The following is an 11,432-nucleotide window of genomic DNA, read 5'->3' as shown; positions in this document are numbered from 1 at the left end:
GGCCCCCATCGAAGTTATCCAGGGGAGGGGGAGATATGGGAAAGGGAGGCATAACTTAATTCGGCCTAGGGTGAGAAATAGAGTGCTTGTAGATCTAAAACGGCCTCCTGACATAGTAAAGTTGGGTGCCCAGGTTGGCGGACCCTCCGATCTGAAGGTGGTGCTGCTGAACGCCAGGTCTGTCAACGGTAAAGCTGCAATCATCCAGGACCTCATCCTGGATGAGCGGGCAGACCTGGCGTGCATAACGGAGACCTGGTTGGACGAGGCTGGGGGAGTTAACCTCACCCAGCTTTGTCCACCAGGATATACCGTGCAGCACCAACCAAGATCTGGAGGGAGGGGAGGAGGGGTTGCAGTGGTCTATAAGGAGTCCATCCCCCTGACCAGGTGCCCCATCCCGCAGTCTACCTTGTTTGAGTGTGCTCATCTGAGGGTAGGGAGCCGGGACAGTTTAGGGATTCTGTTAGTGTACCGACCACCCCGCTGCACTACAGTCTCCCTGCCTGAGCTAGCTGGGGTGGTCTCGGGCCTGGCTTTGGAGTCCCAACGGCTCATTGTGCTGGGGGACTTCAATGTCCATGCCGAGGCCACTCCCTCCGGTGCGGCTCAGGACTTCATGGCCGCCATGGCAACCATGGGGCTGTCCCAATTAGTATCTGGCCCTACCCACAGAGCAGGGCACACACTTGACTTGGTTTTCTGCCAGGGATGGGAGGAAGGTGGCGATGTGGAGGAGCTCACCATCGCTCCTTTGCCATGGACCGACCATCACCTGATCAGGTTTAGAATCACTGCGCCCCCCAACCTCCGCAGGGGTGGAGGACCCAAAATGGTCCGCCCCAGGAGGCTTATGGATCCGGATGGATTCCTGACGGCTCTTGGGGAATTTCCCGCCACCTCGGCTGGTGATTCTGTCGATGCTCTGGTCGCCCTCTGGAACAAGGAGGTGACTAGGGCAATAGACACGGTCGCTCCGGAACGTCCCCTCTCAAGTACCCGAGCTAAACCATCTCCTTGGTTCACCGAGGAGTTGGCAGCGATGAAGCGAAAGAAGAGGGGACTAGAGGGTGTGTGGCGTTCGGAGCCAAGCGAGCCAAACCGAACACGGCTGTGTTCCTATCTTAGGGCATATGCCGCGGCAATAGACGCTGCAAAGAACATTTTCTTTGCAGCTAATATTGCGTCTGCAAAGAATCGTCCGGCAGAGCTGTTCCGAGTTGTCAGAGGTTTGTTATATCCCGTCCCTCAAGACGGGATCCCTGACAACTCGGCAGCCCGCTGTGAAGCATTTGCTCAGTTCTTTGTGGACAAAGTCGCTTTGATCCGTTCTGGCTTTGACACCATATTAACGGCAGTCTCCGAGGATGTAGCAAGAGCACCTGCTTGTCCTATTTTGATGGATTCGTTTCAATTGGTTCAGCCTGAGGACGTGGACAAGGTGCTTGGAGAGGTGAGGGCTACCACATGCATCCTAGACCCCTGCCCATCCTGGCTAGTGAGAGAAGCCAGAGGGGGATTGGCCGAGTGGGTGAAGGTGGTGGTGAATGCCTCCCTTCGGGAAGGCATATTTCCAGCGAGCCTTAAATTGGCTGTGATCAAACCGCTGTTGAAGAAGCCATCACTGGACCCCACTCAATTGGATAGCTATCGGCCTATTTCCAATCTCCCCTTTTTGGGCAAGGTCGTGGAACGTGTGGTGGCCGCACAACTCCAGGCATTCTTGGATGACACTGATTTTCTAGATCCGGCGCAGTCTGGTTTCAGGCCGGGGCATGGTACCGAGACAGCCTTGGTCGCCTTAGTCGATGATCTACGCCGGGAACTGGACAGGGGGAGTGTGTCCCTGCTGGTTCTGCTGGACCTCTCAGCGGCCTTCGATACCGTCGATCACGGTATCCTTCTGGGGCGCCTTGCCGGGATGGGTCTCGGAGGTACTGTTTTGCAGTGGCTCCGGTCCTTCCTGGAGGGGCGTTCCCAGATGGTGTCATTGGGGGACACCTGCTCGGCCCCACAATCATTGACTTGTGGGGTCCCGCAGGGTTCAGTACTGTCCCCCATGTTGTTCAACATATACATGAAGCCGCTGGGAGAGATCATCAGGAGTTTCGGGGTTCGGTGTCATCTGTACGCAGATGATGTCCAGCTCTGTCACTCCTTCCCACCTGTCACTAAGGAGGCTGTCCAGGTCCTGAACCGGTGTCTGGCCTCTGTGTCGGACTGGATGAGGGCGAACAAATTGAAACTGAATCCAGACAAGACAGAGGTCCTCCTGGTCAGTCGCAAGGCTGAACAGGGAATAGGGTTACAGCCTGTGTTGGACGGGGTCGCACTCCCCCTGAAGACACAGGTTCGCAGTCTGGGGGTTCTCCTGGACTCATCGCTGAGCCTGGAGCCCCAGGTCTCGGCGGTGGCCAGGGGAGCCTTTGCACAACTAAGACTTGTGCGCCAGCTGCGCCCGTTCCTTGGGAGGTCTGACTTGGCCACGGTGGTCCACGCTCTGGTTACATCCCGTTTGGACTACTGCAACGCTCTCTACGTGGGGTTGCCTTTGAAGACGGCCCGGAAGCTCCAATTAGTACAACGGGCGGCAGCCAGATTAATAACTGGGGCGGCTTATAGGGAGCGTACCACCTCCCTACTTAGCCAGCTCCACTGGCTGCCGATATGCTACCGAGCCCAATTCAAAGTGCTGGTTTTGACCTATAAAGCCCTAAACGGTTCTGGCCCAATCTACTTGTCCGAACGTATCTCCTCCTATGAGCCAGGAAGATCCCTAAGGTCATCTGGAGAGGCCCTGCTCTCGGTCCCGCCTGCCTCACAGGCACGGCTGGTGGGGACGAGGGACAGGGCCTTCTCGGTGGTGGCTCCCCGGCTGTGGAACACCCTCCCCAGAGAAATACGGCAAGCCCCAACCCTTTTGAGTTTTAGAAAAGCCCTGAAAACATGGCTATGTGCCCAGGCTTTTGAAGATTAAACGATAATGACGACCCGGACTGATTTACGGCTACAGCACGAGGATTTTGGAGGAATGGATTTTAATCATATGTTTTTATATTTTTTATATTGTTTTAATTGTTTTATTGGTTTTTTATAGCTGTTTTAATTATGTATAGGCATCGAATTGTTGCCAATTTTGTACGCCGCCCTGAGTCCCTTCGGGTGAGAAGGGCGGGATATAAATGTTGGAAATAAATAAATAAATAAACATTTGGAACATTGCAAAATAGGGAATGGGTGGCTGAGATAGTGACACCTTTCCTTTCTGATAGTTCAGTGGTAACAAACTTTGTTTCACGTACAAAATTATTTAAAATGTTGTGCGCAACATGACTTTCAGGGCATGAGTGAAAGATTATATGAAGCATCAATGAAGACTGTGGGGCTCCATCTCCAAAATACATCTATGCAGACATTTCAAAATCTGAAATCCAAAACACATCCAGTCCCAAGCACTGTGGGTAAGGGATAATCAACCTATATCTAAACTCTGTTATTCTGCAAAGAAATACATCAACAAGAAAAAGTAGGATACAGACAACAAAAAGGTGATCATTGTATGAAACAGGTATTAAGAACATTTATTTTCCATTTTCCTGCTTTCCTGCATGACTAAATGGCCCATGTGGTCTCTTCCAACTATACGAGTTACTCATCATAGTGAATCCAAACTGTGCACAAATTCACTCACACTGAGAGAGAGATGCTGGTGAGCATTTCACAACTAGTCAGTGGACTGGAAGTTCTTCTCTTGGGTGTGCACCTTCTGGTGCGTCTTGAGGCTGCACCTCTTGCTGAAACTCTTCCCACACACCAGGCATTTGAAGGGCTTCTCCCCAGTGTGGGTCCGCAGGTGGGTCACCAGAAACTGTTTTTGGCTGAAGCTCCTCCCGCAGTCGGGGCACAGATAGGGTTTCTCCCTTGTGTGGATTTTTTGGTGTCTAAGAAGCTCAGAACTGAAGGTGAAGCCTTTGCCGCAGTGGGAGCAGATGTAGCGCTTCTCTCCCGTGTGGATCCTCTCATGCTTAATAATGTACGCCTTGGAGCTGAAGCTCTTCCCGCAGTAGGAGCAGGAGTAGGGCCTCTCCCCCGTGTGGGATCTTTGGTGTTCAATAAGCTCTGACTGCCACGCAAAACCTTTCCCACATTCGGGGCATTTTTTCAAGCGCTCATCGACTTGGGGGCTACAACTCAATTTTCCCTTTTCTAGGCAGCTCTCCGGATCTTCCCCTAAATCAGGGCTGTGGGAAATGTTACACGCAACTCTTCCAAGCAGTATCTTGTGGGGTTCTGCTTCTCCAGAACTGTCTGGATCTGTGACATACGTTTGTTCATCACCTGGCAGAAAGGGAGAAATCCAAATGCCAAAATCATTCTTAGACACAGATGGGAGAGGAAGAAAGGAAGGAGGGAGGGAAGGAAGGAAGGCATTCAAAATCATGTTGAAACAGTTTCACTGGTTACCAGCTCATTTCCATTAAGAATACTGGTTGTTGAGATTGGTTTTGATATACTTTTATGTTTTTACACTCTGCTATTTTGAATTGTTTTAATTAGATTGTTTATGTTATATTATTTGTTATTATGTTTTTAATTGTCCTGTAACTTTTGTTGTATGTTGGGCTTGGTCCCCATGTAAGCCACCCCGAGTCCCTTCGAAGAGATGGTGGTGGGATATAAAAATAAAGTTACTGTTGTTGTTGTTGTTGTTGTTATTAGGGTTATCCGGAAAGTAAAGTTACACAATTTTTTTAAAATACAAAGAATGAATATATTTTAATAAAACTTTCATTTATTATAGCATAGGTATTACATTATTTTTCCACATAATCGCCATTCAGTTCAATACATTTTGTCATCCCTGGGACAAGTTTTTTGACGCTTGTGTCATAGAATCTCCCACCGCCTATTCAGCTAGTTTGTCACTTTGATTTTCACCTTGTTGTCGTTGGAAAAGTGTTTTCCACCCAGGTGTTCCTTCAATTTAATGAACAGATGATAGTCACTGGGTGCAAGATAGGGATTGTGCGAAGGGTGGCATAAAACATCCCAACCAAATGAAGTCAAACCTGGGTGGAAAACATTTTTCCGACAACGACGAGGTGAAAATTGAAGTGACGAACTGGCTAAAAAGGCGGAGGGAGATTTTATGACACACACATCAAAAAACTCATCCCATGGATGACGAAATGTATTGAACTGAATGGTCAATCTCTAGGGCCTCCAGCATGATTGGGGGTAGCTGCACACAGAATTATTTTAAATCAAATCCATGAATAATCAGATTTACAAGTTTTAAATCTACAAATGTGAAAGGATGAACAACTGTATCTTATTACATAGAGGATATGCATACACACACACACATATATAGAGAGAGAGACTATTTTAGATAAAAAGTATAATTAATTATATATATGTATATATACATATATACTTCTATATGACATAGAACAGAACCATAGACTTTTTAAACTTTTTTTATCTAAAATCTTCCTTCTCTCCCAGAAAAAGGGCAACAATAATTTTAAAAATTAAAATTAAAATGGACTTTCTATCTTTCCAACTGAAGATATTTAAATGTTAATTACCTCACAATTGAACTAATAAATAAAAACTCCATTACTATCTTATAATTATATTACTATGATAGTTCATCTTCAAATTCTTCAAGTAGCTTCACATTTTCTTTCTTTTGAATACAAGTTAAAAACTATTCTTGATCCTTCAAAAATTATCTATAGTTTCTTATCATATATGATAACCTATCTCTTTCTGCCATATCTAGCATCTCTTTTATTTTCTCTGTATTTCTCACTTTTTGGGTGTTTAGTGTTCTTGCTGAAGCAGAACAATGGAAAAGGGCAGCTCAAGAAGAAATAGATGCTTTGCACAAAAATGAAACATGGACTCTTACTGAACTTCCACCAGGAAATATATCAATTGGATCCAAATGGGTATTCAAATTAAAACAAGATGAAGAAGAAAAAAAATAGAACGCTACAAAGCACATCAAGATCAAGTGCCACAGTGTGCATGAACTTGTAGAAGAGATGATCAAGAAGATCTATTTCCAAGCAAAGAGATTACAACATATTTTTGACAGAGCCTCTATCAAGAAAAGAAACTCTTGAAGACCTACATGTAAAGATGGGACTAGTGATCGGCTTGATCAGTTGAGAAGTGCTGTTGGGAATAACAACCTTCTTCAAGCCTCCCCTAGTAATTTGTGCAGCTTTCCCTCTACTCTATGTTTCTTGAGATTGTGGGAGAGGCTGCCTACAACATGATCAGATCTGAGACTGCTGAGATCGCAGACACCATTAGATTCTCAGACTGTTAAGACTGTCTCTTAGGCAGGGCCGGCCGGAGATATTTTTTAATGGGAAGCGGGGGTGCTGAAAAGCGCCCCCGCCACCGGCCCCGCCTCCCGCGCCCTGGCCCCGCCCGCAATCGCGGCCTGGAGGGACCTCCGCTGCTTTCTGGCCTGCTAGAAAAGGCCAGACGGGCGAGCGGGAGTAGCGTGGGAGGCGGAGCCAGCTCTGACGCCGCTCCCCCCCCCCCGCCCAGCGTGCCTTGGCCCCGCCTCCCACGCAGCGTGGGAGGCGGGGCCAGGGCACGCTGGGCGGGGGGGCGGGGCCAGAGCTGGCCCCGCCTCCCACGCTACTCCCGCTCTCCCGTCTGGCCTTTTCTAGCAGGCCAGAAAGCAGCGGAGGTCCCTGTAGGCCGCGATTGCGGCCTGCAGGGACCTCCGCTGCTTTCTGGCCAGCTAGAAAAGGCCAGACGGGCCAGGGCGCACTGGGCGGGAGGCGGGGCACCGTCAGGGCGGTGCCCCGCCTCCCGCCCAGCCTGACGGCGCCCCCCCGGGCCTGCGCCCGAGGCGGCGGCGTCAGGTGCCTCAATAGTGGGGCCGGCCCTGCTCTTAGGTGAAAGCACAGGAAATGTCCAATGGAGGTTTGCCATGTTCTCCATAGACTCTCACTACAGAACCTAGATTCTGACAAAGAACCTTTGAATCACATGCACAGAAGCCAAACCCACATGTGTAAAAGATGTTTGCAATGGCATCTTCTGAGTCCTAAAAAACATCAAGGAAATAGAGACTGACCCATTGAGGCAGCAACTCTATCCTCTTCCACTTTCTCCTCCTGCTTGATCTCCCCTAATATGATCTTCTGTGTTGAGTCTGATGAAGCTTCTTCTGTGTTCGGAAAACTGTCCCGCTCCTCTTTAAATGGTCTTAACACCTGAAATGACAAATCACAACCCAAAGAGAAAATTAACTTCACTGAATGGGAAGCATTGGGAAAGAGATGTTATCAGACCTAAAGTCTCGTCATCCTGTCTCAGGCTGATAGGAAATGGAGTCCAACTTCTATCAGGAGGAACACAAGAATGCAAGTAAGACAAGATAGCTAATCCCCAAAAGGCCTTGAAGGGATAGGTTTCACTGTGCGCATCCCACTATTCACTTATTTAGGCTAAAAGTAAACTGTGACATGTTGGGTATCACAAAATCCAACTTCAAAAATCACTTCGCTGTGATTTTTGTAAGGAGGGGTTATTTGTTTTGATGACCGAAAATAGGCATGTTTCATCTTTCAGTGCTAGAAGCATGCCAAAAAGAAATATTAGCATAATGATTTTTAAGGCACATCTCTGAACAGAAACAGAGCAGAGCATCAAAACCTCGAATGCATGAATATAGATTAAGAGGTTATCAGAGTAAAGGCGTCTCATAGTCTTATGTGCATCAATGTTGATTCCCACTCCAGACAATCCCTTTCATTCGTATTGTAAAAATTTTAAAAGAAAGTATTTTATTATTCCATATATATCTGTCTGTGTGTACACACACACAACGCACACACACACACACTGTACATATAGGATATACACGTGTGTGTGTGTGTGTGTGTGTATACTTATATAAAAATTGTATTTAGTGTGTGTGTATATATATCTCAAATAAAATAAAGGAAGGTTTACAATGGGATTATTTTGCTATGCTACTGTTACATTTCTTGAACTCATTTCTGATTTACCATTATACAGTCCAAATGTATTTAGTGTGTGTGTATATATATCTCAAATAAAATAAAGGAAGGTTTACAATGGGATTATTTTGCTATGCTACTGTTACATTTCTTGAACTCATTTCTGATTTACCATTATACAGTCCAAATGTTTTATCAGCAATAGTGATTTCACAAGGCATTGCCACTGGTTTACCCTCAGGCTGAGAGCTCTCCAGGTCACTTAGGCCCCTTCAACAATGCCATATAATCCAGATTATCAAAGCAGATAATCCACACTATCTGCTTTGAAGTGGGTTATATGAATCTACACTGCCATATAACCAATTCAAAGCAGATAACCTGGATTTTATATGTCAGTGAAGAAGCAGCCTTACTGGGTTTCTATAAGCAACCAGGGACTTGACTGATGCCATTGTAATGGTCACATGGTTTTATTTGTTTTAATTTGATTTGGATACCGGCTTTTATTTGTGTTTTATGTTTGGTTTTTCTACATGCATTATATGTGGCATTTAATTCTGCCATTATGTAAGACCACTCTGGGTCCCCCTGGGGGAGAAGAGCAGTATATAAAATAAATAAATAAATAAATAAATAAATAAATAAATTGTATATAATGTGACTTGAGTGTCTATGAGGCCGGGGTCCAGGAACCAAGCCCCAGCAGATACCGAGGACCTACTGTAAATGGATCCAAGAACAAATCAAGCACGGACATCTGTTTAGATAAGATGACTAAACAGAGGTTGTCATACTTCAAGTATATTGTGAAAACATGCCTGGCTGACTAGAACACAGCAGAAAAAAAGAGTAAAGCTGAATCTTCACTGCCTTTTATCCCAGGATCTGATTCCAGATTATCTGTTTATCCCAGATTATCTGACAGTATACACTCATATAATCCACTTCAAAGCAAATAATCTGGGATCAGATCTAGGCGTTTAGTAATGTTTATCTTTACTATATGGCAACTGAAGCCTTGAAAGGCAGGGCAGTCTCAGCTTTCTATTTGCTGACCCATTATTTGCTATGTTTTATTCTTGTCTAGTTAAAAGTAAACATAAAGTAATTTAGAATACCCATTAGATCTTATGAAGGAATAGCGAGGGCCAGCTTGTTCTCTGCTTCTGTAAAGAGTAGGACATTAAGCAATAGATTGAAATTACAGAAAAAGGAATTCCACCTCAACATTTGGAAGAACTTCCCGATGATAAGAACTGTTTAGCAGTAGAATATGTTGTTGCCTGGAAAGGTGGTGGAGCTTCATTCTATTGAGGTTTTTAAGCAGAGGCTGGATGACAGTCTGTCAGGAGGGCTTTGACTGGGTATTTCCTGCATGGCACAAAAGGACTGGACTTGTCTCTTCCAGCTTTATGATTCTAACTCTAGTTTGACATTAGCTGATGTTTTCCTCTGGCCATTATTATTTGCTGAGCTCTGTCGTTTGTGCTCTGGTAGAAATGTCGTAACTGCAATCTTAAGGGCTCAGGGCCAACAATCAGATGTTATATAGCTAGCTATACTCAGTGCCAGATCTCGAGAACTTCTTTTCAAACAACAAACAATCCCTGGCTAAATTTAGTGCTGGTCAGATAAACCACTGTTTCTTAAACTGGGGGTCCAGACTCCAAATGGGGTCCCCTGAGTGCAATGTTAAGGTCCCACAAAATTTGGCCACAGTAAAAGCTTTCTGAATGTTAACTAGTGGTTTACAAAACATTAGGAGAGAATGCTGCTGGAACATGGCCATATAGCCCAAAAAACTCACAGTAACTTTCTGCATAAGATGCTTCAGCTGTACTTCATACAAAAGGAAAATCAGCACCATTAACAAGCTTTGCAAATGCTGATTTGGTATCAGTTATTGTTTGATTGTTATACTTATTTTATATGCCTTCATACCCAGAGTCACATAAACATTCCTCAGGCTGAAAGAAGCCCTGAGTGGAAATGTTCAAGAAGCCCTGATATCGACAACCTGGCCATCTGGTGAGAAGGCTTTAATGGTGTCTTCTTACACAGCAGAATGAGGTTGGGCTGGATGGCCCATGGGGTTTCTTCCAATTCTAGATGACATGTATCACTGCACACACCCTGGTCTTGCAGTAGGAAGTAGGAAGCCTCATCAAGGCATCAGGTTGTGAGGGACCTCATCTCAGCTGCTTTGAGTCTCCTTTGTAGAGAGAAAAGTAGGCTATACATAAACATAATAATAAATGTTCTCACCAGTCCTCTCTGCTCCTTGTTCTTTTGGGTGTGCAGCTTCTGGTGTGTCTTGAGGTTGCCCTTCGTTCCGAAGCTCTTGCCACACTCAGAGCACTTGTAGGGCTTCTCCCCGGTGTGGATCTGCTGGTGGTTCACCAAGCATGATTTATGGCTGAAACCCTTTCCGCAGTCGGGACACAGATAGGGTTTCTCCCCTGTGTGGATCATCTGGTGTCTGATAACATCCGACCGCCACAAAAAACCTTTCCCACATTCGGGGCATTTTTTCAAGGGCTTGTATTGGACTCCAACTCCTGCTGTGACTTGAGGACTTCCTTTCTCCAGGTGGCTCTCTAAAGCTTTCCATAAATCATCGCTGTGGGAAATGTTCCATGCAACTTTGTGGGGTTCTGCTATTCCAGAATTGTCTGGATCCGTGCTATACGTTTGCTCATCACCTGGCAGAAAGGGGAAAATCCAAACCCTAAAATCATTCTTGGACACAGATGGGAAGGGATTCAAATCATGTTGAAACAGCTTCACTGGTTAGCAGTCTATTTCTGGGTAGAATTTGCCCAGAATTAGTTATTGTTGTTAAAGAAGCCCTCCAAATTTGCTGGGATTAGGAGCACAGAATTCCCATGAAACTGATATTTCTTTATATCATATCTGTTAACCTATCTGTTTCTGCCATATCTAGCATCTCCTTATTTTCTCTGTATTTCTCATTTTCTGGGTGTTCAGTGTTCTGGCTACTGGAATCACATAGTGTAACATTTTAAAAGAGGTTTTGGTCAGTTGCATTACCAGACTTAATAAAAATAAAAGTCAGACCTAGTTTTACATTGGTTATATTTCTTGTATAGATCCCTGAATTTACTTCCAGGAAGAAATTAAAGGACTGCATCCAGTTTATCCAAAAGATGTTGTCCTCATAATGAGACCGTCTATTCTAGGATCTGCTTTCCCTTGACCATAACACCAAGGTGAAAACATGGGAAATGTCCAATGAAGATTTCCTGTGTTCTCCATAGACTCACACTGGAGAAACTAGAGATTCATACAAATAACCTTTTAAACAAGTGCAAGGAAGCCAAACCCACATATGTAAAATATGTTTGCCATGGCATCTTCTGAGTTCTAAAAAATGTCAGACTGACCCATTGAGGCAGCAACTCTAACCTCCTC

General features: G+C 45.3%; 1 protein-coding gene across 1 annotated transcript; it reads right to left on the bottom strand.

The window, feature by feature from the left end:
* Nucleotides 1–3,555: 3,555 nt before the first annotated feature.
* Nucleotides 3,556–11,386, bottom strand: LOC103278136 (zinc finger protein 436). The gene is made up of 3 exons (XM_062973546.1): nucleotides 10,266–11,386; nucleotides 7,109–7,247; nucleotides 3,556–4,338 (listed from the first exon to the last, which is right to left on the bottom strand). Exons 1-3 carry the CDS (start codon nucleotides 10,470–10,472, stop codon nucleotides 3,725–3,727), a joined length of 960 nt encoding a protein of 319 aa, XP_062829616.1. The 5' UTR covers nucleotides 10,473–11,386; the 3' UTR covers nucleotides 3,556–3,724.
* Between the last annotated feature and the right edge of the window lie 46 nt (nucleotides 11,387–11,432).

This window comes from Anolis carolinensis, chromosome 2, assembly GCF_035594765.1.
Source record: "Anolis carolinensis isolate JA03-04 chromosome 2, rAnoCar3.1.pri, whole genome shotgun sequence".
NCBI classification, from domain to species: Eukaryota; Metazoa; Chordata; class Lepidosauria; order Squamata; family Dactyloidae; genus Anolis; species Anolis carolinensis.
The sequence above is the reverse complement of the archived record's forward strand: the minus strand, read 5'-3'. Positions and strand labels throughout refer to the sequence as shown.